At 45.9% G+C, this 26,125-nt stretch overlaps 1 protein-coding gene across 1 annotated transcript in view; it reads left to right on the top strand.

Moving 5' to 3' along the window:
- kcnq2b (potassium voltage-gated channel, KQT-like subfamily, member 2b) overlaps positions 1-26,125 on the top strand; it is a 137,873-nt gene that overhangs the window by 72,323 nt on the left and 39,425 nt on the right. Inside the window, exons 2-10 of the mRNA XM_072279937.1 lie at positions 1,864-1,954; positions 4,830-4,956; positions 12,443-12,618; positions 13,455-13,580; positions 14,477-14,587; positions 20,149-20,244; positions 21,116-21,210; positions 22,932-23,030; positions 25,954-25,980. Of these exons, the coding sequence (XP_072136038.1) occupies positions 1,864-1,954; positions 4,830-4,956; positions 12,443-12,618; positions 13,455-13,580; positions 14,477-14,587; positions 20,149-20,244; positions 21,116-21,210; positions 22,932-23,030; positions 25,954-25,980 (948 nt within the window). The remainder of the gene's footprint in view (positions 1-1,863; positions 1,955-4,829; positions 4,957-12,442; positions 12,619-13,454; positions 13,581-14,476; positions 14,588-20,148; positions 20,245-21,115; positions 21,211-22,931; positions 23,031-25,953; positions 25,981-26,125) is intronic.

Genomic DNA, 26,125 nt, shown 5'->3' with positions numbered 1-26,125 from the left:
GGCTCTTGTACCTCCTCTGTGACAGTAGGAATGAGAAGAGGCCATGTCTTGGGTGACAAGGGTCCTGCAGGATGGATGTTGCCTTCCTGAGGCACCGCTTTTTGAAAATGTTCTTGATGGTGATGGAGCTGGTTGAACTTACAAACCTCTGCAACCTATTTTGAGGATGTTACTGGGACTCGAGCCTGAGTTATAGGGAGGGGTTAGGACTTCGTTCATTGGAGCGTAAGTGAATGAGGATGGCCTTAGAGGGATGTATAAAGTCGTCAAGGGCCTTTGTCTGAAAGCAGCAGTTCAGCTAATCTACTGAATCTACTGGACTGAGCAGTATCATTGGATTGCTGGAAGTTAGAGAGGGATGGAGGAGGAAGGATGGGTGAGTGCGACTGAGGGATATGGGGAGAAAATCGTGGAATTCTGAATTGGGGAGGAAGTGAGTGAGAGCACTGGCAATATTTTGGTCATATTTTCCTCTTGCACAATCTTCCACTGGATCTAGACCTTGTTCCTCTGTCCAGTGTTTTCTCAGTCTGGGGCAATGGCTAATTCATGATCTTTTGTTGCCAGGATTAGTTAAAAAACCAACCCCCTATCAGTGGAGTACTGCATTGACCGTCCCAGGGACTTCGCAAGGACTTTACTAAGTAAACTTAGATTCTGACATAGAGAAATTATGACCAAAGGCTTGATTAAAAAATGTTTTTTAAGGAGCATCTTAAAGGCTAGTGGCAAAGTTTAGGGAGTGAAATCCAGAGCTTAGGGCTCAATCAATTGAAGGCATGGCCATTAGCGGTGAGACATGAAGTTGTGGAGATCTGCAAGAGGCTGGGATTAGAGGAAGAAGTGTTGAGAGGGTTGTAGGTCTGGAAGAAATCATGGAGAGTGTGCATTGAGGCCATGGAGTTGTTCCCAAGGAAGGAAATTTCAAAATGGGGTTGTCACTGGACAGGTGGCACTGTGGTGCAGTGGGATGTGCTGGTACCTCCCATCTCCAGGAACTTTGGTTTGATCCTGGCCTTGGACATTGTGCAGAGCTTGCACGTTCTCCCTGTGACCACGTGATCTTCCCCGGTACTCTGGGTTCCTCCCACAGACCAAAGATGTGCAAGCCAGTAGGTTAATTGTCCACTGCAAATTGTCACTGTTTGTGTGTGTGTGTGTGTGTTTGTGATGAAAACAAGGAGTTGGAAGCTCGGGAGAATAAAATGGGTTTGGTGTAAATGGGAGGTTGATACCTAGCACAGACTTCTGGGCCGAAGGTCCTGGTTCTGTACTGTATCTGCCGATTGGGGTTGCTGAGGTGGTGTGCAAGTAGCAGCAAGGCAGCATGATATCCGGGCAAGGATAGACTGCAGGCAGCATAACTTCCCTTTGCAAAGAGGGATCCGGAAAAGAAATAGCAATCCAAGGCGCACACGCCAACAAGTGGACAATTGCTTTACTAATGTTGGAGGATCATCCGTTTGTAGTTTCTATTGACTTTTAACAGCAGAGGAATTCAAACATACACAATTTACCAAATGGTTAATATCTGCAACTGATAGGCCAATTCTGTATAAAAATAGCAGTTTTCTGTTCAGACGTCAGAACAGTGTGGGTGATAGGGGCCATGCTGTTTGCCTTGTGCACAAGTAAAGTTTAGTGTGGTTGAGTTGTAAGAGTTATGGGCCCAGACATTTTATTTTATTATTGGCAGTGGGAGTCCCAATGATGATCAATCCCAGAGTGACACAAGAACAGTCAGCCTTTAGGAGCTTCAGAAGGAAAGCTGTTAATTCTGAGTAGTTTTCACCCTTGGCTTCCAGCCTGTGTGTGGTGCCTTTCTCGCAAAAGGTTAATTAAAAACTTCTGCTTGTTTTGCAGTTTTTTACTCGTCTTCTCCTGCCTGGTTCTGTCTGTATTCTCCACCATCAAGGAATACGAGAAAGGTTCTGAAGGAGCACTCTATATTCTGGTGAGTCCCTTCTAATCACAACCTGCCACCTGGGCTGTGTGCTTGAGGACATCAGCAGACACAGTGATGGGCAAAAAGTATTTTTACCAGGTCCTCCTCCACATCCAAAGGCCTGACCCTTCCCCACACTCACCGAATCTGCCCAGGGTAGTGGTCAAGGATGGATGAAATCATGCCTTCGCTGCCAGCGTTGCTTAGTCAACATTGTCTGAGAGCTTTTTTTCTACACTTTGTAGACTTGAGTTGATCTACAACAGCAGATTCATTGCCCTGAACATACTGATCCACTGAGACTCCCATTCAACTGACAACTCTGTATCATCATTAACTCCCTGCCCCACCATCCCTGGTCTGTAATGCCCTCCAGCTCTGGAGTAGTTTCTCCTCCATTTGTGGGCTCGAACACCCTCAAGTCCCATCACTCCATCACAGGCAGTTGTACTTACAAACCATCCCCCCCCCCCCCCCCGCAGTCACAAAGAGATCCAGTGTGGAAACAATCCCATCCCCAGGTCGCAGAGAGGTCCAGTGAGGAAACACCCCCCATCACAGAGAGATCCAGTGCAGAAGGGGGGGAGACCCCCCCGTCAGAAATCGAGTGCGCACCCCCATCAGAGATCAAGTGTGGGGGGCCCCCAGTCATAGAGGGATCCGGTGTGCCCCTGGTCACAGAGATCCAGTGTGGCCCCCCCAGTCAGAGAGATCCAGTGTGGAAACAATCTGTGTAGAAACAACCCCCCCCAAACGTCACAGAGAGATCCAGTGTGGAAACAATTCCCCTCAGTCATAGAGAGATCCAGTGTGGAAATTACTCCAGTAACAGAGATCCAGTGTGGCCCCCCCCCCCCCGCCAGTCACAGAGAGGTTCAGTATGGGAATCCCCTCCCCCCGTCACAGAGAGATGAAGTGTGAATACAGCCCCCCACCCCCCAGTCACAGAGAGATCCAGTGTGGAAACAGTCTCTCCCCCTACCCCCCCAAGTCATAGAGAGATCGTGTGGAAACAATCCTTTTAGCCACCTGTGTCCATGCCAAACACAAAGCATTGAATAGTCAGGCCCTTTGGCTCATAATGTTGTCCAACCTTTTAGCTTGTTCTAAGAACAATCTAACTTCCCTCCCACATAGCATCCATTTTCCTTGCATTGACATGCCTTTCCAAGAGTCTCTGAAATATATTCCTGATGTATTGGCCTTTACTGCCATCTCTGTCACCCTGCACAACCACCACTATCTATATTAAAAAAATAAAATAAATCAACCTCTGACATCCTCCTACATTTTCCACCAATAACCTTAAATTATACTCCCTGGTATTAGCTATTTCCACCCAGAGAAAAAGATCTATGGCTATCCACTTTCCCTATGCCTCTTGTCATCTTGTACACCTCTATCAAGTCACTTCTCCTCCTCCTTCGCTCCAAAGAGCAAAACCCAAGCTCACTCAACTGATCCTCAAACGACATGCTCTCTCATCCAGTCAGTATCTTGGTAAATCTCTTCTGCGTCTTCTCTGAGCTTCCACAACCTTCCAATAATGAGGTGATCAGAACTGAACACAATACTCCGTGTGGTCTTAGACCTCCTTTATATCTTGCCCCACTCAACTTAAAACAATGTCCTCTTGCTTTAGTCTGCTCTACCCTTGAAAATGTCTGTCACTATCTACCCTGACCATGCCCACCTCAATAAGGTTACCTCTGTGAGACTGTCTATAGTTGGGAATGCAATACTTTGACCTGGTTTATTTGTTGTGTGAGACTCTGTCTGTTGCATGCTGTTCATGCAGTTTAGTATGTGGGATACACACCGTGATCAAGTCACCCTCAGCGGTCGATGCTGGAGGCAGTCTCCCATCCATGGCGACCGACTCCACGTAGGCAGCGAGCATGAACTTTGAAGATATTGCATGAGGGAAATGGAGATATTGTGTCAGTCATGTTAGTGTTATTGGTCACAGCTAGCTCTCCTGTATTGGTGGAAGAGGTTTCAGAATTTTCATTGTTGGATTATACTGAGTCTTTCAGCAATGATTCAGGTCACCCAGCACATCTGCTCTTCAATTCAATTTCGGCTTCAAATCTTTCTCAAGTTCTGTCCAACTGTGGCTGTACATGGGAAGTGTGGAGCAGAGATCATGACTGCCACACTTGTGCAATGCTGTTGGTGGGGGCAGAACCAAGAGAAGGTCACGCTGTGGGAGGGGCAATACCAAGGTGGGCAGGGCGTGAGAGAGTTTCCTGGCAGGCTTGCTCCTGGGCCTGGCCAAGATGGCCAAGGCAGCAGAAAGTGGAGGCCACTGCCCGGGCTGATTGCCTGTTCCTTTTCCGAGGATACGTTCATGCCCGGCTGTCCTTGGCGAGGTAGACATATTGGGGGTCTTCCGGAAGCAATGGGCCCTCCCGCTGGGGTATTGACTGTTTTATTGATGGTAGTAACCATATTTTTACCTGCGTATACTTACTATCTTGTAAATATTGAATGTCTGTACCTTGTGTATATGTGATGTAACCAAACTTCTATAGTTTTGTTAAAGAAAAGGGGGTGGTACAGAGGGGAATGTCACATTTGGGATGTGTGGTACTGAGGGAGGGGTGAAGGTCTGCCCATCCCTATTCTCCAGTGAGAGGATGAAAAGTAAAGCTGGGATTGGAGTTTGGGTGTGGTGTGGGTTGTGTTATTTCACCCCTCTCTCCCCACCCCCTCTTCCCCTCTCCCTCCACTCTTTTCCCAACCCCTCCTCCCCTCTCCCGTCTGTTACCCCCTCCCTCCCACCTCCTCCCTCTCCCCCTCTGTTATCCTCTCACCCCCACCTACCTCTCCACCCTCCCCCTACCACCTCCTCTCCCTTTCCCCTATTCTTCTCCACCTGCAGGAGATAGTCACGATTGTGGTGTTCGGTGTGGAATACCTCGTGCGGGTCTGGTCTGCAGGATGTTGCTGTCGATACAGAGGATGGAGAGGCCGGCTGAAATTTGCAAGGAAGCCGTTCTGTGTGATCGGTGAGGGTGTGCCCTTCGGTAACCCCACTGCCCCCCTTTTCTCCACCTCTGGGCACAGGGTGATCCCAGGCTCATTTCCCTGGGTGTTCTGGGTGGAATAGCCTGCCCTGGTGAATCCACAGCCACCTGATGGGCACAACATTGATCCCAGATATAAAACCACTCTTAGTGTCAGAAAAACAGTCCCTTCAGCCCATCTAGTTCATGGCAGCCTATTTTGCTGCCTACTATCATCTACTAGCATCTGGACTATAGCCCTCCATATCCCTCCCATCCATGTACTTATGCAAACTTCTCTTAAATGTTTCCATTGATTCCGTATCCACCACTTCCTACAAGGGAAAATACTATCTTAGATCTAGTCCTGTGCAATGAGATAGGTAAGATTAACGATCTTGTAGTCAAGGATGCTCTTGGGAAGAGTGATCATAGTATGTTTGAAGTTTGCATTCAGATGGAGGATGAAATAGATCTATAACTAGTGTATTATGCTTGAACAAGGGAGACTACAACGCGATGAGGGAGGAGTTGGCTAATGTGGATTGGGAGCACAGGCTATTTGGTAGAACAGTTGAGGAACAGTGGAATACTTTCAAAGAGATTTTTCACAGTGCTCAACAAAAGTATATTCCAATCAAAAGTAAGGACAGTAAATGTGGGGAGAGCCAGCCTTGGATAACTAAGGAAGTAAAAGGTAGTATCAAATTAAAAGCTCATGTGTGCAAAGTCGCAAAGAGTAGTGGGAGACTGGAGGATTGGGAAAACCTTACAAAACAACACAGAAAAACTAAACAAGAAATAAGGAAAGGGAAGATAGAGTATGAAAGTAAATTAGCACAAAATGTAAAAACAGATAGCAAAAGTTTTTATAAATATATAAAGCAGAAGAGGGTGGCTAAAGTCAACGTAGGTCCCTTGGAAGACGAGAAGGGGAAATTGATATTGGGTAATAAGAAAATGACTGAGGCATTGAATGACTATTTTGTGTCAGTCTTCACAGTGGAGGACATGTCTAATATGTCAAAGAAGGATGTTACGGATGAAATGGGAGGTGAGGACCTTGATAAAATCACTGTCACTAAAGGGATAGTGATAAGCAAACTAGGGGGCCTGAAAGTAGGTAGATAAGTCCCCTGGTCCTGATGGGATGCATCTCAGGATGCCTACTCCTGCTCCTATTTCTTATGTTCAGTTCATTCCACACTTGCATCACCCTCTGAGTGAAAAGCTCCCTCTCACGTTCCCCTTAAAGTTTTCACCTTTCATGTTTAGCCCATGACCTCTTACCTGGTCTCAAAGGAAAGTGCCTGGTTGTATTTACCCTATCTATACCCCTCATAATTTTGTATACTTTCTTCAAATCTCCTCTGTCTTCTATGTTCCAGAGAATAAAGTCCTAACATATTGAGCCTTTCCCTGTAATTCAAAAATCTGAAGCCCACCCATGTACACCATTTCCTTAGCCGCATGTTAAACTGCATTAACTTCCTATCTCTGGCCTCACTAGCACGTGGCATGAGTGGCAATCCGGAGATCACCATCTTGGTAGTCCTGGCATTTATCTTCTCACCTAGCTCCCTGAACTCACTTTGCAGGATCTTGTTACCCTTCCTACCGATGTCATTAGTACCGATGTGGACCGTGACGTCTGGCTGTTCACCCTTCCCCTTAAGAATGCTATGGACACAATCAGGGTCATCTCTTTTCTTTTTCAATATTTTTATTAATCACTTGCATAGACAAATACAAAATACATTTTGATATTATGGAAATAGAAACAAGATTGAAATGCCCCATAACTATGTATAGTAAATTAACCATTATATTGAAAAGGTATATTTTCTAATCTAAAGCAAAATCAAAACCCCATAACAAAACAAAAAAAAAAGAGAAGAAAAAAACAGCTGTTTGGTTAAAAGAAAAGAAAAAAAAATCCCTGACATATAGTTGTAAATTCAAACATATAATAGTCATCATCATTGCTGAACAAGTCGAAAATTGTGAAAGTAGTTCCAAAATGGTCACCATAATGTGAAAAAAATCTTGTCTAGGTATAGAAATAGAACACCTAATCTTCTCTAGATTTAAACATGACATAACATCAATCAACCAATGGGCATGAGTAGGCGGAGCGGCATCTTTCCATTTAAGCAACAAAACTCTTCTGGCTAAAAGAGAAATAAAAAGCCAAATATGCAAATCATATGGCTTAAGCGTAAAATCATTTCCTCCAACAATGCCAAACAACGCAGTCAAAGGATTGGGCTTAAAGTTTACTTTAAATAGCTCTGAGAAAGTTTAAAATACTTCTTTCCAAAATTTATCAAGCTGTGGGCAGGACCAAAACATGAATTAGAGAGGCCTTTTCGACATTACATCTTTTACAGTATGGAGAAAAATCTGCATGAAAATGAGAGAGCTTACTTTTAGTCAAATAGGCTCTAGGAACCACTTTAAATTGTAAAAGAGAATGACGCACACACAACGAAGAGGTGTGAACAAGTTTAAAAATTTCATTCCAAGTATCCTCATCAATTGAAATTTGTAGGTCTTGTTCCCAGAGGTTTTAAGTTTTGTCGAACGGAATGTTTTTCATTGCCAACAGCATACTATAAATATTAGAAATAGATCCATTATGAAAAGGTTTCAAAGTAAAAATTGTATCAATTAAGTTATAATCTGGACATTTAGGAAATGTATGCAGGTGAGAACACAAGAAGTCTCTAATTTGTAAATATCTAAAAAAGTGAGCTTTACCAAGATTATATTTAATAGATAGTTGATCAAATGAGAAAGAATATCACTAACAAATAGGTCCTGAAAACATTTAATACCTAGTCTATTCCACTCTTTAAAAACTACATTAGTCAAAGAAGTTTTAAAAAAATAATTAGAAAAAATGGAACTAGAGAGTGAAAAACCAAATAACCCAAAGAATTTTAAAAATTGTAACCAAATCCTCAAAGTATGTTTAACTACATAATTATCAGTTAAATTACTTAAGGATAGAGGAATTGAAGAACCAAGAAGAGAAATAATAGAAAATTTATTAACAGAATTAACTTCTGAAGAAACCTAAACTGGACAGTTTCACAATTAATGTAGTATAACCAAAACGTAAGGTAGTGTATGTTGACTGCCCAGTAGTAAAACCTAAAATTGGGTAAGGCTGATCCCCCATTTTTTTTAGTTTTCTGAAAATGAACTTTGTTTAATCAGGGGTTTTATTCTTCCATAAATGAGAAGATATAATCGAATCTAAAGAGTCAAAAAAGGATTTAGGAATAAAAACAGGTAGGGCTTGAAATAAATATAAACATTTAGGCAAAATATTCATTTTAATCGAATTATACATCCAATCAGCGATAAAGAAAGAGGAGACCAATTTGATAGTACCTTCTTAACATAATCCAAAAGGGTGATAAAGTTTTCTTTAAAAAGAAATTTATAATTCCTAGTAATTGTTATACCCAAATAAGTGTATTGATTTCTTACAATTTTAAAAGGAAGGTCAGCGTTGACTGATACCAAATTATTCAAAGGAAAAAGTTCACTCTTATGAAGATTAAGTTTATATTCTGAGAACTGACTAAATTCAGAAAGTAAAGAGAATATTGAAGGTAGAGAGGACTCAGCATTAGAGATGTAGAGCCAAAGGTCATCAGCATAAAGCGACAACATATGAGTGATACCCCTCCTTAAAATACCTGAGATGTCAACAGATTCACGAAACGCGAGGCTAAAGGCTCTAAAGCCAAATCAAAAAGCAAAGAACTCAAAGGACATCCTTGTCTGGTTCCACGTTGGAGCTCTGAAAGTTAGTAAGAACCTGTGCAGTGGGAGATGAATAAAGTAATTTAATCCATTGAATAAAATTGGACCCAAATTAAAAATTTTCTGATATTTTAAATAAATAATTCCATTCAACCCGGTCAAGGGCTTTCTCAGCATCCAAAGAAATCACACATTCCGAAGTTTCTTTAGAGGGAGAATAAATAACATTCAGTAAATGACAAATGTTAAAATGAGAATAACGATTTTTAATAAATCCGGTCTGGTCATCAGAGATGATAGAAGGCAGAATGTTTTCCATCCTATGAGCCAAAAGTTTAGATAAAATTGTAGCGTCAACATTAAGTAAAGAAATAGGTCTTTAGGAAGAGCGATCAGGGGGATCTTTATTCTTTTTGAGAATAAGTGAAATAGAGGCGTCATAAAAAGATTGCGGCAACCTACCTAATTTAAAAGAGTTAGAAAGGACAGAAAGTAAGTGAAGAATAAGCAAATAAGCAAAGAAGCAAAGAACTCTCCAGAAAATCTGTTAGGACCAGGAGCCTTCCCCAAACTCAGAGAATGGACGACCCAACCAATTTCCTCAGAAGAAAAAGGTTGATCTAACCATTTTTGATTAACCCCAGGAAGTGAGGGAACGTTTAAACGATCTAGAAAATTAGATAGACAAATGACTATCGACAAAAAAACAATCAATCCTGGAATAGGTATGATGAACATGAGAAAAAGAATATCCTCTACTTGTTGGGTGTAAAAAATGCCAAATATCGATAATGTCACATTTCATTAGAAAAGATTAGATATAGAAGGCAGATCTACTAATATTCAATCGTTTCGAAGTTGAATGGTCTAAAACAGGGTCAAGACAGCAATTAAAATCACCTCCCAAGATTAAAGAGTACAAATTTAAGTTTGGTAAAAAAGAAAAAAAAGTTCAAAAAAGCCGGGACCATCTATATTGGGAGCATAGAGATTGGCAAAGACCATTAGTTTGTTATCTAATTTCCCTGAGACTATAATGAACCGCCCATTGGGGTCAGACATTGCATCATGTTGAACAAAGGCAACCGAATTGTCAATGAAAATCGAAGTACCTCTGGCCTTGGCTTGAAAGGAAGAATGAAAAGCTGGACCATTCCAGCGTTTGAACGGACACCCACAATCAGATCTGCGAACATGTGTTTCTTGTACAAAAATAATTGAGGCATTCAATTTCTTAATATAGGTAAGAATCTTATTGCGTTTCACAGGGTGGTTTAAACCTTTCACATTTAAACTAAGAAAATTAATATTGTATACCATTTAAATATGTTTAAAACAGAGGTTAAACATATAAACCACTGGAATATACCAAAAATCCAAACCTTAAAATTCAAAATACTTGACCAAGCAATAGATGAGGCAGGGATAACCAAACAACTGATAAAAAAAGAAAAAGAACAGCCCACTTCCGTCCACCCCCCCAAAGAAAAAAAATCACCCAGGAGAGGGCGAAAGCTGATCTACTGACATCCTACTGGCAGAGCTCCAAGAGAAGAAAAAATTAGTACAGAATGAATTCCAGCCTAGACTAAATAACCTTCAAAAGATCTAAAAAAAAATCGAAGCATAATGTTTGCAAAAAATAATTACAAAGAAAACTTGCTGGTTAAATCTATTAATTTCCTAAACAGAAAAAATAAAAAACGAGAAGAAAAAGAAGAACTATTTATGAAAATATATTGAAAAAAGAATTGTTCAGAGAAAGAAGTAGTAAATAAATAAACTGCACAATTGCAATGAGGGAACAAGGTTATATGCAGCAGAAATAAACATTTAAACTTCTGGAGTTGATAGACTAAATATTATTCAGAAGCGCTAAAGAAGAGTTCAAAACATCATGTTGAAAAAAAATTAACAGCAAAGAAAACAGAACCATCTCTAACCCTAGCACCTGGTTAAATAGCTCTGGGCATTTCTGTCCATGATGGGCAAGTGGAGCTGAGGGTGATGTCCTCTCTGATTGGGTCCAGATGTGTGGGAGGTACAGGGTTGCCAGTTGAGTCAGTAGTAAGGAAGACAAATGCAATGTTAGCATTCATTTTGAAAGGACAAGAACTTAAAAGCAAGTGTGTAATGCTGAGGTTTTATAAGCCATTGGTTAGACTGCACTTGGGGTATTGTGAGCAGATTTGGGCCCCTAATGTATGAAAAGATGTGCTGCCATTTAGAGTGTCCAGAGGAGGTTCACAGGAATGAACGGATGTTAATACATGTGAAGAGTGTTTGATGATGTTGTTTGTATACTCACTGCAGTTTAGAAGAATGGGGGGGGGGGAGGGGGTATCTACTGAACATTGAGTGGATGTGGAGAGGATGTTTTCTCTCGTGTGAGAATCACCCATCCCCTCTGACCCTCTGGATTAGATTTGACCAACCATTCCTGCCCCAGGAGAAGCCTGTCCCTCCTTCAGCAGTGCCCAATTATAAACCATCTGAAAATGGTTTTGGGGGTTTTGCTGGGGTAAAGGTGTGGCATCGCAGTCAGGGCAAGAGGTCTGGCTCAAGGTAAGCTTGAGGGGTTGGGTTTGGTCAGGGTCAAGTGTCTGTGATAAGGGTGAGGGGTTAGTAAGAGTGTAGGGTTGTCAGGACTGGATTTGTCTAAGTAAATATCAGAATGAGGGTGTGAAAATCTCTGTTTATATAAAACAGACACTCAAGAATTATGTATAATCCTGTCAAATGTAAGCCTTCCTAAATATTTGAGAGAATCTTGCATTTCATTAGAAATATTACTCTTTAATTGCAATTTGTTTTAAAAAAAATTCAGTTTCCATACACTGAATTAAACACAAAAGTGAGCAATGTTCACAGGTCACTGAGTCATAAGTCATAGAATGCTACAGCTCAGAAACAGGCTTTTCAACCCATCTAGTCTGTGCCAAGCTATTAAACTTATCAACCTGTCATCCAAGTACCTATCCAAACTTCTCTTATACATTGAAATCCAGCTCACAGGCATTTCTTGTGCTGGCAGCTCATTCCCACTCTCACAACCCTCTGAGTGGAGAAGCTTTCCCTTGTGCTCCCCTTAAAATTTCATCTTTCACCTTTACTCCATGACCTCTGGTTGTAGTCCCATCCAACCTCAGTGGAAAAACCTTGCTTGCATTTACCCTACCTATACCCCTCATAATTTTGTATACCTCTATCAAATCTCTCAATCTTCTGCATTCTAGGGAATGAAGTCTTAAAATATTGAATCTTTCCCTATAAAGGTGTATCTCATTAAATATTTGTTACTGGGCATAATCCTAAGATCCCATAAACAAAAAAACTTGTGATTGTAATGGAAAGTGAATGAATAAAGATGCATGGTTACCTAATGGATTTGGGGGAAAAACTGGTTGTGAAGGTCAAGTCATTGAGTATATTTATGGTGGCGGTTCATAGGTTCTTGATTAGTCAAGCTGTCAAAGATTACAAGGAGAAGGCAGAAGATTAGGGTTAAGAGGGATAATTAAATCAGCCATGATGGAATGGTGAAGCAGACTCGATGGGCCGAATGGCCTAATTCTGCACCTATCTCATATGCTGTAATGGCTGGGGTCAGGGTGAGGATTCACTGTTGGTCAGCGATTTATTCAGGAAGAGCACTAACCCGCGCAGCACCCTAGTGAACTGATGCGCTCTGGTCTCTGCTCTTGCTGCCCAGATGTGATGGTTCTGGTGGCCTCCATCGCCGTGCTCGCGGCCGGCACTCAGGGCAACGTCTTCGCCACCTCAGCACTGAGGAGCCTGAGGTTCCTGCAGATCCTACGCATGATCCGCATGGATCGCCGGGGAGGTACCTGGAAGCTGTTGGGATCTGTGGTCTACGCACACAGCAAGGTAACTAACTGTGGTGGGGGGCGGGGGGGGGGGGAGTGGTGGGTAGGTGGGTACGCCCTGTCAGAGAGAGAGGAGCTGAAGGCATCATCCTCGTCTGGTTTGGAGCCCGTGAATCCATGGCCAGGAGCTCTCGTGATAACGTGTGGGAACTGCGGAGGGCAATGGGAGGGGAAGCCAGTGATGCTGCTGTACTGATGAAGGTCAACTTGCCTCCTTGGCTGGGACTCTGGAAAGGGAAGACACTCTTCACCTCAGTGGGCTCTGTCTAAGATCCCCCCTCAGCCACCTGTGCTGGGTCAGAGTTGAACGGAAGAGCTGCAGTAACATGTAGGGCTTTTCCCAAGCCGCCACTCCTGCCACAGTCACTGGTCAGTGTTTGGCGGTGCGTGGTTGTCCTCATCCTTGACCCTCGCTGGCAAGGAGTGTGACCTGCTGAACTGTCCTTGATATGAGCATTCCTGGCAGCCAACCCCTGTATTCACATGTGATACACAGATTCAGTGACAGGGAAGAGGGGTGGGTGTGCTTCTGTGGAAAAGAGAACACACTGCACCCACAGGGAACAGAAGTGCTCTGAGATCATTAAATGCCATTGTCAAAGGCAGGGGATAAATGCCATCCTCAATGAAGGTGGGAATGTGTTGGTCATGATTTGTCTACTTTTGTTTGTAATGTAGGTATATAATAGTACGGTAGAAGTTTAAATGTATAATACATGTATTTTGTAAATAAAAGTGACATGTACTGTCTCAGCTCCAATACATACACAGAGTGCTCCTAGCTCCAGCTGTTGGTCTCTCTGTCCTCTCTCATTCACTGTGTTTGCCTCCTTTCAGGAGCTGATTACTGCCTGGTACATCGGCTTCCTCTGTCTCATCCTTGCCTCCTTCCTCGTCTTCCTTGCTGAGAAAGATGACAACAAGGAATTTGCAACCTATGCTGATGCTCTGTGGTGGGGGTTGGTGAGTGGACTTGCTCCTTGTAGCTGGAGGGTCCCAACACTAAGTGAAATTCCCTCCACACTGTCTCATCACACACTGCTGGGGTCAGACAGAGAGTGAAGCTCCCTCCATATCATCTCATCACACAGTCTGTGGGGTCAGACATAGAGTGAAAATCCCTCCACACCGTCCCATCACACACTCCTGGGATCAGATACAGAGGGAAACTCCCTCTGTGCCATCCCATCACACCCCCCCAGGGTCAGACTCTGAGGTTCCCTTTGCCCCGTCCCATTTCCAGTGGAGCATCCAACAGTCATTAGCAAGTATTTAGGCGAGTTTTCTGCCTTATCTTGAGCTGGTCAGTCTCACAGTTTGTCCTCTCCAGTCTGAGGATGTGTGGGATGACCAGAGGGCACAGATAGCATGCATTGTTGGAGCTTCTAGGAGTCTGGTCAGTGTGGGTTTTCAGAGGGGTCAGGAGGGTGGAATAGTCCACTGTACGAATGGTAGTGTTTGGGCATCCAGCTGATAGTGCGAGGACTTGTCAGGAACAAGGAAAGTTACAATTTGATTTCATTACCATCTGTTCTGGTCAATTTGCTTCATCAGTCCTTGAGTCCCTTTCACTTGGAGTTTGTCTGAAAAAGTGGTAAACACATCTTCCTGACCACATTTGTGTAGATTCAATGTCAACGAGGGAATTTCCTGGATTTTTTTTCCAATTGTCTGTCCCCATTTCTGAGTGATATTCCAGGTGTGGGGGTTTCCAACACTTAATCAGGGGATTCTTCCCAGAGTTCCTGGATCTACTTCCAAATCCCACCACTAACAGGGGAGCCAGATGCAGGTTTGTGAAGGGTTTGACTCTGTTTCGGATGGTCAACTCCTCAATGAGATGTGATCTGACTCCACAGATCACTCTGACCACCATCGGATACGGCGATAAATTTCCCATCACCTGGAACGGTCGGCTCCTGGCTGCGACTTTCACTCTGATTGGAGTCTCCTTCTTTGCCCTACCAGCAGTAAGTAGGTGGTGAACGTTATGAGGGAGGGGACATGAGATGGAATGCACAATCAGCTAGATTCTGGCCCTAGTCTGGAAGCCTAGGAACAACCCATCTTAACATCCAGATAGAGTGGACATGGAGAAGATGTATCCTGTAGTGGGGGAGTCTAGGGCCAGCAGGCACAACTTCAGAATAGAAGGACAGCCATTTAGAACAGAGCTGAGGAGGAAGTTCTTTAACCAGAGGTGGTGAATCTGTGGAATTCATTGCCATAGAGGGCTGTGGAGGCCAAATCATTAGGTATATTTAAAGCAGAGGTTGATAAGCTCTTGATTAATAAGGATCAAAGGTTATGGGAAAAGGCAGAAGAATGGGGTTGAGATGAATAACACTGGACACTAAAGTGCCTCAGAATTCTTTCTTTTAGTTTTTAATAGTCTGCTTGAAGCTGAACCAAAATATAATTTCAGACCCTGTATCACGTAGGAATTTGGAAAAACAAGAAACTAATTTTTATTGAATATGAAGCATTTAGTTGCACAACAGTACTGATGCTTTGCAATAGTTCAACTAAGCTAAAAGTGTTTTGTTGATGGTTTTCATCTGTACTCAGAGTCGGAGGCTTCTCATGTAAAGTGTCCAAGAATTATCAGCCAGCACTGATGGATTCCAGTTGCCCTGATACAGTTTCTCCATGACAGCAATGCCCTGGTGAAACCTTTCACCATGCTCGTCACTGACAGCACCAAGATTTGCATGGAAGAAGTCTAAATGGAATGCAGTTACTTGTTGTACTTCATGGTCCTGTATGCTTGAAGCATGTTGTTAACCAGCTGCACGTAGTTTGGTACGCTGTAGTTATCAAGAAAATATTCAACAACATCCTTGAATGCCTTCCATGCAGTTTTTTCTGGTCCTACAAGAAGTTCTTCGAGTTGCCTGTCGTTGATGCCCTGTTTGATTTGTGGATCCACAAAACTGCCTTCCTTAATCTCGGCATCAGTTATTCTGATTTGAATTATGGTTTGAAATAACAAATATAGGTGATTTCAAAACAGCGTTGTGCAATAGAGAAGTTTCATAGTGATTTTCATGATCAGTAGTCCAAAATCCATAAAACACACTGAAAAGTATTCAGGAAGCAACATCTTTGTTGTCCGGTGTAATAAATCAGCCATGACTGTTTACATACATCTATTGATGCTTCTGGACACACCTTCAGTGATGTTCCTGGAATCATCGGGTGTTTCGGGTCTTTCAACATCATACAACCTCCTCTTGGTGACCCAGCCGGGGCTGATCAGACCCCAGCTTGTGTCCAGATGGCTAGCTACGTATGACTCCATGGCTCCCCTCTTTTGAGCCACAGCCATCTTGAGGCCCTCTCTGCTGCATCGGTGGTACTGCAGATGGCTCTCCTCTTCCTCTTTCCCTCGATGCCCAAATTGCTGAAGGCTCTAACTAAGGAACGGGCTGTGAATCCCCTACAACCAACCTTCACTGGGAGACACCTCGCTCTCCATCCAGCCTGCTGACAGTTGTTGACCAGTCCTGTGTACTTGGAGAGCTTCCTTTCAAAGGCCTCTTCCAAGCTATCTTCCCATGGGACTGTCAGCTCCAGCGGCCCCACTTGCTTAGTAGACTCAGACACTAGGACAATGTCTGGTCGCAGGATGGTGGCTATGATATGGTTGGGGAACTTCAGCTGCCCTTCGAGGTTCACCAACAGCTGCCAGTCCCTTGCAGAGGTCAGAATGCCTGCAGATGTTCTTTTGGCAGGTATTGGCTGCTCCCCAGCTCTGACAAAGGCAATGGTCTGCTTGGAGGCTTGGGACCGCTTCGCCCACTCAACTCCTGCGCTGACGGCTTCAGCGATGGTCTTCAGGACCTGATCATGCCTCCACCTGTACCGTCCCTCACCAAGTGCCTTTGCGCAGCCGCTGAGGATGTGCTCCAGGGTTCCTCGCTTGGAGCACAGTGGGCGCACAGATGACTCTGCCTTGCCCCATGTGTGCAGGTTTGATGGGCTTGGAAGCACATTGTACATTGCCTGGATGAGAAATTGGATGCGGTGTGGTTCGGCTTTCCAAAGATCAGCCCAGGTCACTTTCCTCTCAACTGCATTCTCCCATCTTGTCCAAGCTCCCTGTTGCTTCATTCCCACTGCCTTGCAGGCTGTTATCTCCTCCACTACTGCTCTCACCTCCTCCTGAACTAGACGACACCTTTCCTTCCCTCTGGTGTCCATTTGGGGAGTTGGAAAAGATCCTAGCCCGGCTCGGCCTCATGTGACCACTCCCTCCGGCCTCCTATGACACAGCCTTGCCTCTGCCTCCTGAACAGCTTCCTCTGCCTTCCACTTCCTACCAGTACTTACTTGGATCCCTGCTCTAGCCACCTTCGGGTCACTTGAGTCCCTATACTGTAGCACTTCTCTGGCTCTTGTTACCTTGAATTCTTCCTCCAAGGATTTGAAGAGCAGTTGCAGTTTGTTGTGGTGTCCATAGAGTGCGATGCTGCTCAGGCTCTTTGGCAGCCCCAGCCATCTCCTGAGGTGGTTGCTAACCCTGCTCTCTAAGGTTTCGACTGTCGAGATTGGAACTGCATAGATGAGGAGGGGCCACAGGATTCTGGGAAGAATGCCATGCTGATACACCCAGGCTTTAAGCTTCCCAGGGAGGCCAGACTTGTCCACAGATTTCAGCCAGCCATCCAACTCGGTGCAGGTTGCCTGAATGGATGTTTTGTATCTTAAAGAGCTGTCAAAAACTCTTGACTGGCTTTTCTGTGATGGTTGGGATGGCTGTGTCTGCGATGCTGAACCAAAACTTGTTCTCCAACTTCCCTTTCCTCAGCACCATCGATCTTGATCTGGCAGGTTTGAAACGCATCTGGGCCCACTCCACCAGCTTTTCGAGCCCCTGCAGAATCCACCGGCAACCTGGGACTGATTCTGTGGTGACTGTGAGGTCATCCATGAATGCCCTGATAGGTGGTTGCAGAATTCATTCTGGACCCTCTACACTCTGGTTCAGCAGACTTAGTGAGCGTGTTCATGGCTAGGGAGAACAGTGTCACTGAGATAGTGCACCCTGTGATGATGCCGATCTCCACCTTGCGCCAGGTTGATGTAATTGCTCCTGAAGAGACCCTCATCCTGAAGTTGCTGTAATAATCAGCAATAAGGTCTCTGATTCTGCTGGGGACGTGATATTTGGTCAGTGTGAGCTGCACCAGCTTGTGTGGAATGGAGCCATATGCATTTGCCAGGTTGAGCCACAACACTGACAGGTTGACGTTCTTCTCTCTGGCCTCCCTGATGAGCTGTGTCACCACACTGATGTGCTCCAGACAGCCCGGCATCCCTGAAATGCCACCCTTCTGGACTGATGTATCAATATAGGTGTTCTTTGCTAGGTAGGTGCACAACCGGTTGGAAACTGCACTGAAGAAGATCTTCGCCTCGACGCACAGCAGGGAGATGATGCAAAACTGATCTATCTGGGTGGCATTTTCCTCCTTCAGGATCCACACCCCTTCAGCCACTCTCCACTGTTCTGGGATCTTCCCCCTTCTCCAGAAGATTCTCAGGATCTTCCACAGATGCAGCAGGAGTTTGGGGCAGTTCTTGTACACTTTGTACGAGGTGTTGCTTGGTCCTGGAGCTGAGCTTGCCCTTGCTTTATGGACAACCTCTCTGGCTTCCTTTAGTTGCAGCTCTGACATGTCGAACTGCACATCCTGTTCAGGTGGGTCTATTAGGATGTCGCACTCTCCCAACTCCTGCTCTCTTTCAGGATCATTATATATCTTCTTCAGATGTTGGTCTATGTCTTCCTGCGAACAGGCCAGTTTCCCGCTGCGCTTCTCCCCCAGCAACTTGAACTTGAACTTGAACAAGTAGTGAACTTGAAGGGGTTGGCGATAAAGGCAGCACGTTTTCGGGCCCTTTCACGACGCCGCCTCCGATGCCACTCTGCCCGGCGAAGGACCCTGATCTTCTTTCGTAGTATGCACATCAGCTGGGCCAAGCCAATGCGCTCCTCTTCTCCTGCCTCCTTGTATTGGGACTTCAGCGCTTTCATCTCCTGCCTGATGTTGTGGATCCTCAATGCTCTTTGGTTCTTCGAGTAAGATGCTTTGGAGCCTTCCTTCTCCTCTTCTCCGAACCGTTCAGCTGCGATACTGACAATAATTGTTGTCATGGCTTGCAGCTTCCCATCAATCCCTCCCTTCGCCGTTGCCTCCAGAATTTGGTTAACATCTTCATCAAGCTGCTTCCACAGTGAAGTCATGTTAGCTACAAGCCATTTGATCTGCCTCCTGTTAGACTTCATGTTAGAGGGATTAGTTTGCAACACTTGGAGGTTCCGGGCACTATGGGGTGACTCCGGGCCTGGCCCCTCCTTCGTCTCACCAGGTTGGATGATAGAATGGTGGAGAAAATCTGATGGGTCAAAAACCCTAATTCTGCTCTTATGTCTTATGATATAACTCCCTGTTCCAACAATTACATCTAATCTCAATTATCCACTTTCATCCAAATTGGAATTGGTTTATTATTGCCATGCGTACTCGGGAACAGTGAAGATCTTGTTTTGCTTTGTAAAGCAATAACAATGCAGAATAAAGTGTTACAAAGAAAATGCAGGCCATTGCGAGGTAGATTGTGGGGTCAAGAGTCCAGCTTATCAGGCTGTTCAGTAGTTTTATAACAACAGGATAGAAGCTGTCCTTAAGCCTGGTGATATATGCTCCTGCATCTTGTGCCCAATTGGAGGGGTCTTTGATCCTGATGGTGGGCACTGAGAGGATGCTTCCCTCAGTGAGGAGGATCTTGAACAAGTTAGCCTAGTTTCAGTGTAAGGGGTTACACGATTTAAGACAAAGAGGCCTGTGATTCTTTAGAATTCTCAACCCCAAAAGTGGCAAGGGGGAAGTCACCAGGTTCAAGAGAGAGATTATTGGATTTAGACTTTAAGGGAGCTGGGAACAGAAAGAAGCTGAGGCCAAGATTAGATTGACAGTGATCTTGTTGAATGGTGGGAGTGGCGGAGAGACATTCCCCCCTTCCCCCACCCCTCACAGTTCCCTTGGCCTGCCTTGAGTGGGAGAGTTAAAGCAGATCACATGCTGCATGTTTTTTTTTAAATTTTATTTTTATTTTAGCGATACAGCTGCGCTGCCCAGCAATCCTCAACAACCCTGATTTAACCTGGAGCCAATCTGCACCTTGTAAGGCATGAAAATGCCCGAAGGAGGCCTCTCATGGTCTGAGTTGACGTTCCCTCCCTTCCCCAATCAGGTGACAATTTACAATGACCAGTTCACTGACCTGGTTGGTCCTTGGACTGTGCCGTCTGGTGTTGGCTTCTGGTGCTGGTTGCCAAACTGGAAAGCCACATAGGAGTGGAGGGAGGTTGTTCAGACTCCCTGCCACTCTTTTTTCCTCCATTTACCATCCTACCTCTGCCCAAAGCCCCTTGGTTCCTCCTCTGTAAATAGGGATTTTGAATCTGAAATCTCATTGAAAAATCCCAAGGGTTGCCTTCATGTTTCTGTCTTCTTCCCTCCAGGGAATCCTTGGTTCTGGATTTGCCCTGAAGGTTCAGGAACAACATCGGCAGAAACACTTTGAGAAACGACGGAATCCGGCAGCGGGGCTCATCCAGGTAATGCAGGATGGTTACTGTGGGCAGTGTGAAAGGGCACATGGGTGGGTGAATTCTCCAGTGACAGAGAGGCTAAGAATATGAATTACCCACAGTGCTGAAGAACGGTGTTGGCACCACACCACTTCCTGAGCGAGTCTGTTCCACAAGCCTCTCCTGCACGCCCATGCATAGGGAAAGGGAATAGGCTGGATCGATAAGACCCTGAGACTGAACTGGAGTCACCTTGGTCAGACCCTGAGACTGGTGTGGACTCATACTGCCCAGACCCTTTGACTGACCTTGGATTGCCCAGTTCAGACCCCAGACTTGCAGAGATCAGCTGGGAGTGTCTTGTCTTCCTGAAGCAAGTATAAGGCTTGCTGTTCCTGAATATACGTGGACGGGTGGGGGTGGGGGGGTGGGGTTAGATTCTGTGAACTGGTTCGTCAGGCTGGAAGTTGGGGAACTAGAGGCTGGGCTCCGGATTGGGGCTGGAACCAATGTCAGTTCAGCTGTGCTCTCCTACCCTGGACGCTGTGGTTAAAAGCAACGTGTGTCCCCCTGAAGTCGTGATTCCTGCAGTCTACTCCGTGTCGACCTCCCTCCTTCATCAAGACTGTGCTGCCGAGGCCATAACCCACACCCAATCCATTCCCTGAACCACCATCCCATGACCTCCAGCGGCTCTTAGGAAGCACTTGGAATTTTGTTTTCCATCGTGTCCTCTCGGGTGAGGAGAACCTTGGACCCTCTTCCCTTGCAGGTTTGTACCTCTCAGCCAGGGGGTGGTAGACCTTTGAGCACTGGAGCGAAGATAGAAGGGGCTGTGCGGCTGACCTCCACCCCCAGATCTTGTGCTGATGCTCTGTGTTTTCTGTCCTTGCAACAGGCCGCTTGGCGCTATTACTCCACCAGCCTGTGCAGGACCGATCTCCATGCCACCTGGCAGTGCTTTGAGCAGACTCTAACTGTTCCAATGTACAGGTATGTGTGGTGTCACCATCTCCTTCCCCCACCCACCGCTTGACTGTCAGATTTGGCTTTCTAATTTCATTTAATTAAGTTGTTTAATTTCCAATTTCTTTTATTTCCTTCCATTTTAGTTCAGTTCCACACCAGTTTCTTTTTGCTCCATCGCTTCAATGTAGTGTCAATGCCGTTGTCATTCAGGTGTTCCCATTGAAAGCTCGAATCCGTGTGTGAATTGGGGACTTGGACAAGTAGGTACACTGTGTGTCTGTATTGCTCTGCACTGCGTGTCTGCCTCTTGATGGGGAAATTATTTAACTTTTCCTACTTCCCCCAAATCATGCCGACTTAAACCTCTGACCTTTGGTTAAAACAGATGCACTGGTGTTATGACCTCACCATCTGTAATCTTAATTTGTGTTATACAAAGGGACACCTAATCCCTGGCAGGTTTAGACCATAAAAATAGAAGCAGAGTTAGGCCATTTGGCCCATCGAGTCTGCTCTACTATTCCATCATGGCTGATTCATTGTTCCTCTAAACCTCATTCTCCTGTCTTCTCTCCGTAACCTTTGATGCCATGACTAATCAAGAGTTTGTCAATCTTTACTTTAAATATATCCAACGACTTGGCCTCCACAGCCGTCTGTGGTAGCTTTAGGGAACCAGGTTAGTGTTGGACAGTTTAATGGTATCATTACCGATTTGATACCATCCTAACTAAACAGTACATTGTGAGCCCTTGAGAAACTCAAGGCAACTGTAACGGCTGGCAGGAAGATCTGACAGTGATACGTACAGGATTACTACATTCCCACATGTTCCTTATGGGCCAAAGGATTGTAACCCTAGAGATTTGATCATGACCTACCCTACCCATTTGGACCCAGTCAACTAGATCATCTCCAGCTTCAATAACTTCAAGAATAAAAATGTTCAAACAATTCAAATTCCTTTTGTTTTTGTTCCTGTGATTTATTGGGACACTGTCCTGTGCATTAATCCTCCAATCCAGCACTTTTCAAGGGTGTTGGTACCCAGTGAATATGTCAGACAGCCTGGAGTGAGTTGTCCAATGGGAGTTCATGGCAGGTCAGATGTTCCTGGACGAAAAGATATTGGTGAACCTGTTTCCACCGTTCGGCACTTTGTGGTTTTGGCCCTATATTTCTCTATAAACCATGCAAGCGATAATACTGGGTGTCGTGTGTTGACCTTGCAAATAGTAGTGAGGGAGGTTCAGCTGTGCCCTCCTATCCTGGGAGCTGATTAAAAGCAACGTGTGCCCCCCTGCAGTTGATTCCTCCAGTCTACTCTGTGTCGGCCTCCCCCTGCTGCCCAGTCCTTAACCCATTGCCCAAACCACCAGCCCTGGCCTCCAGCAGCTCCCAGTTAGAAATGTTTTTAAACCTGTCCTCCACTGAGGAGACCCTCTACCCACCCCTTATCTCCATAAACTGCTTCATCCCTGAAGTTTGGTAATTTTTATTTGCATCACTGATTGTGGTGGTATCAGAAGTGAAAGCTACTGACGCACGAGCTCTGGAACTCCCTGCTTGAACCCTGAGCCTCTTCCACTTTCTGCCTCACCTCCTCCTTCTCAGATGCTCCTTGGAAACCGCCTCTCTGACTGACCTTTTGGTCACTCGCTCTACACCAATGTCTTCTGATTTGTCTCCCTGGGGGATGTACGTAGATGGCAGACATCCCTCTAGTGTTTGCCATATTGCTGTAGGGGTACAAGTTGTTTTTCATGTCGTCACAGGTTGATTCCTCCTCTCAACCAGCTGGACCTGTTGCGTAACCTCAAGAGCAAATCGGGACTGACCTTCAGGTACTGAGACCCTTCATCTGTGTGCTGTATCTTGTAGGACAGTGTAAATCCTGTTAGGTCCATACAAAGCATTTCACTCCCTGAGCACATCACAATAAGTGTTTATCATGATGATGTAAAGAAATGTTGTTGACTCTGACTTGAGGAAAGAGGACGAGATTTAATGAGTTGGAGGGCTCTTTCTGATTATTTGCTCACGAACTACCCATTAATTATTATCTGAAATGGATTGTCCACCTAGTTATCTCAAATCTGTTTGTGAGAGTGTGTTGCAGTCACACTGGGCACAGTGACTCCTGTATTATAATAACCAAACTTTAGACAGAATGAGATCCTACTCCAGCCTGTTTGAATATCCTGTAATGGTGAAGGGTAGTGAACATGGACATCTTTGTTCTTTATCTCCCTGTCACTGGCCCAATCTCTGATTACCCATGGCCTGGTCCTTCTGATGTCCTCCGTGATTGTAGATAACTCCAGGCCTCAGAGTATCTCAACCATTGACCTATCTTTTTCACCTTTCATTCAACTGAATATTCACACCCACCTGCCCCATCACCTGGACGTCTACTCACACCTGCACCTCACCTGGACATTCCCCCCCTCCACCTGGACATTCCCCCCCTCCACCTGGACACTCCCCCCCCCCACCTGGACACTCCCCCCCCACTTGGACATTCCCCCCCCCACCTGGACATTCCCCCCCCCCACCTGGACATTCCCCCCCTCCGCCTGGACACCCCCCTCCACCTAGACATTCCCCCCCCTCCACCTGGACATTCCCCCCCCTCCACCTGGACACCCCCCCCCCCACCTGGACACTCCCCCCCCTCCACCTGGACACTCCCCCCCCCACCTGGACACTCCCCCCCCCCCTCCACCTGGACACTCCCCCCCCCCTCCACCTGGACACTCCCCCTCCTCCACCTGGACACTCCCCCCCCTCCACCTGGACACTCCCCCCTCCAGCTGGACACTCCCCCCTCCACCTGGACACCCTCCCTCCACCTGGACACCACCCCTCCACCTGGACATTCCCCCCACCCTCCGCCTGGACACCCCCCTCCACCTAGACATTCCCCCCCCTCCACCTGAACATTCCCCCCCTCCAGCTGGACATTCCCCCTCCCTTCACCTGGACATTTCCCCCCCCCCTTCACCTGGACATTCCCCCCCCCTTCACCTGGACATTCCCCCCCCCTTCACCTGGACATTTCCCCCCCCTCCACCTGGACATTCCCCCCCTCCACCTGGACATTCCCCCCCCTCCACCTGGACATTCCCCCCCCCTCCACTGGACATTATTCCTTCCCCTTCACCCACCTGGGCATTATTCCCCCCTCCACCCACCTAGACATCTTTCTTCCCACTTGGACAATTCCGCCCGCCTACCCCTCACCTGGACGACTCCCCCCACCTACCCCTCACCTGGACGATTCCCTCCGCCTACCCCTCACCTGGACGATTCCTCCTGCCTACCCCTCACCTGGACACCCCCCCCCGGCCTACCCCTCACCTGGACAATTCCCCCCGCCTACCCCTCACCTGGACAATTCCCCCCCGCCTACACCTCACCTGGACAACTCCCCCCACCTACCCCTCACCTGGCTAACTCCCCCTGCCTACCCCTCTCAGTTGGATCCCACTGCGATCAGACAAATAATATGATGTGAAAATTATTATTTGGCCTTTGTTTTGCAGCAGTAATCCCCTGAAACAAGTGTAGTAACACAAACAGGCTTCTACCAATTGTGTTCAATCTTTGAATGATCAATCGTGTCCTTGAATCGTTGTCACCATTATTGCTGAATGTCCCTGGTCTATTTAAAAGTTCAACTACCATTTTCCTCTCGACTTTGATGTCCAGCGAAGAGGATGGGGGATGTGACGAGCATCTCAGTTCATGGGGATGCATGTTGTGGGGGTCCCCTTCCCCTGCGAGCCCTTTCTGTCCTCTGTTTGTTGTGTAGAGTGGCTGTGCAAGTATTGTCTCCTATCTCATGCATCTGGCACCACTCGGTTCTTTGAGGTCAGTCGGTGTGATGAGTAAGGCGATGGTGGTGAGAATTGAGCCTGCACAGCGAAAGCTCGATGGATTTCTAGTCTATCGCCTTAAGCACTGTCTTCTGTCCTATGTAAGGCAAATGAGAATGTTGCTAGGAGTTGAGGGCCTGAATTTTACAGATAATATCCTTTTGAACGTAAAGCACTGAAGGATGACCATGTGGAGGTGTACGTATTATGAGGGGCAGAGATAGCCAAAACATTCCAAGAGTGTACAGCTGGGTTAGTAGGTGAATTGGTCACGTGGGTGGATGGGCTCGTTGGGCTGGAAGGGCCTGATGTCATGCTATAACTCTAAATAGGGTGAGTATATGCAGACTTTTTCGCAGGAGAAGGGAACGGAAAGCTGGAGGCATGGATTTAAGTTGAGAGGGGAAAGATTTAAAAGAGACCTGAGGGGTGGGGCCTGCGTGGAAGAAGCTGCTGGAAAAAGTAGTTGAGGTGGGTACATTTAAAAGACAGTTGGTTATGTCCATGAACAGGAAAGGTTGAGAGAAATATAAACCAGATGCAGCCAAATGGGACTAGCTTAGGCGGCGGGCACCTTGGCCAGCAGATACCACTGGGGTCAAAGGGCCTGTTTCTGTGCTGTGTGGCTCTGACTGGGCCATGGCTACTGGTGTGATGACACTGAGGCAGGATCGAAGCAGGTGGACTTCCTGGGACTAATGGGTGCACGGGGGCAATTAGGGAGGGGTGATAAACGCTGACCTGCCCTCTGATCCCATGTCGCAAAAGCTGAGTGCTGAGAGATGGGAGATCTTGGTGACAAACTTGCGGCCTGAAGTGCTTTGTGGTGAAATCTGTCTGGTGCTCCGTTTCCTTGTTAATGTTCTGTGTCTTCTGTTCTGTGCTGCAGGAAGGAGAATGTCGAGAGTACGCCAAGGTTTGCTTGATTTTAAAGCTCTGATTTAAATAAAAGACGCACTCTATTTTGGGCCTTTGTCCCTGCAGTAGCGATTTTGCTGGGGTTAGTGTGCTGAGTAGCAGCAAGGAGTCGCCCTTGCTCTGTGTCCCTGCTTTTTATTAGT

This window comes from Mobula birostris, chromosome 2 (genome assembly GCF_030028105.1).
Source record: "Mobula birostris isolate sMobBir1 chromosome 2, sMobBir1.hap1, whole genome shotgun sequence".
NCBI lineage: Eukaryota > Metazoa > Chordata > Chondrichthyes > Myliobatiformes > Myliobatidae > Mobula > Mobula birostris.
Note: the sequence above shows the minus strand (reverse complement) of the source record. Positions and strands in the feature narration are given on the sequence as shown.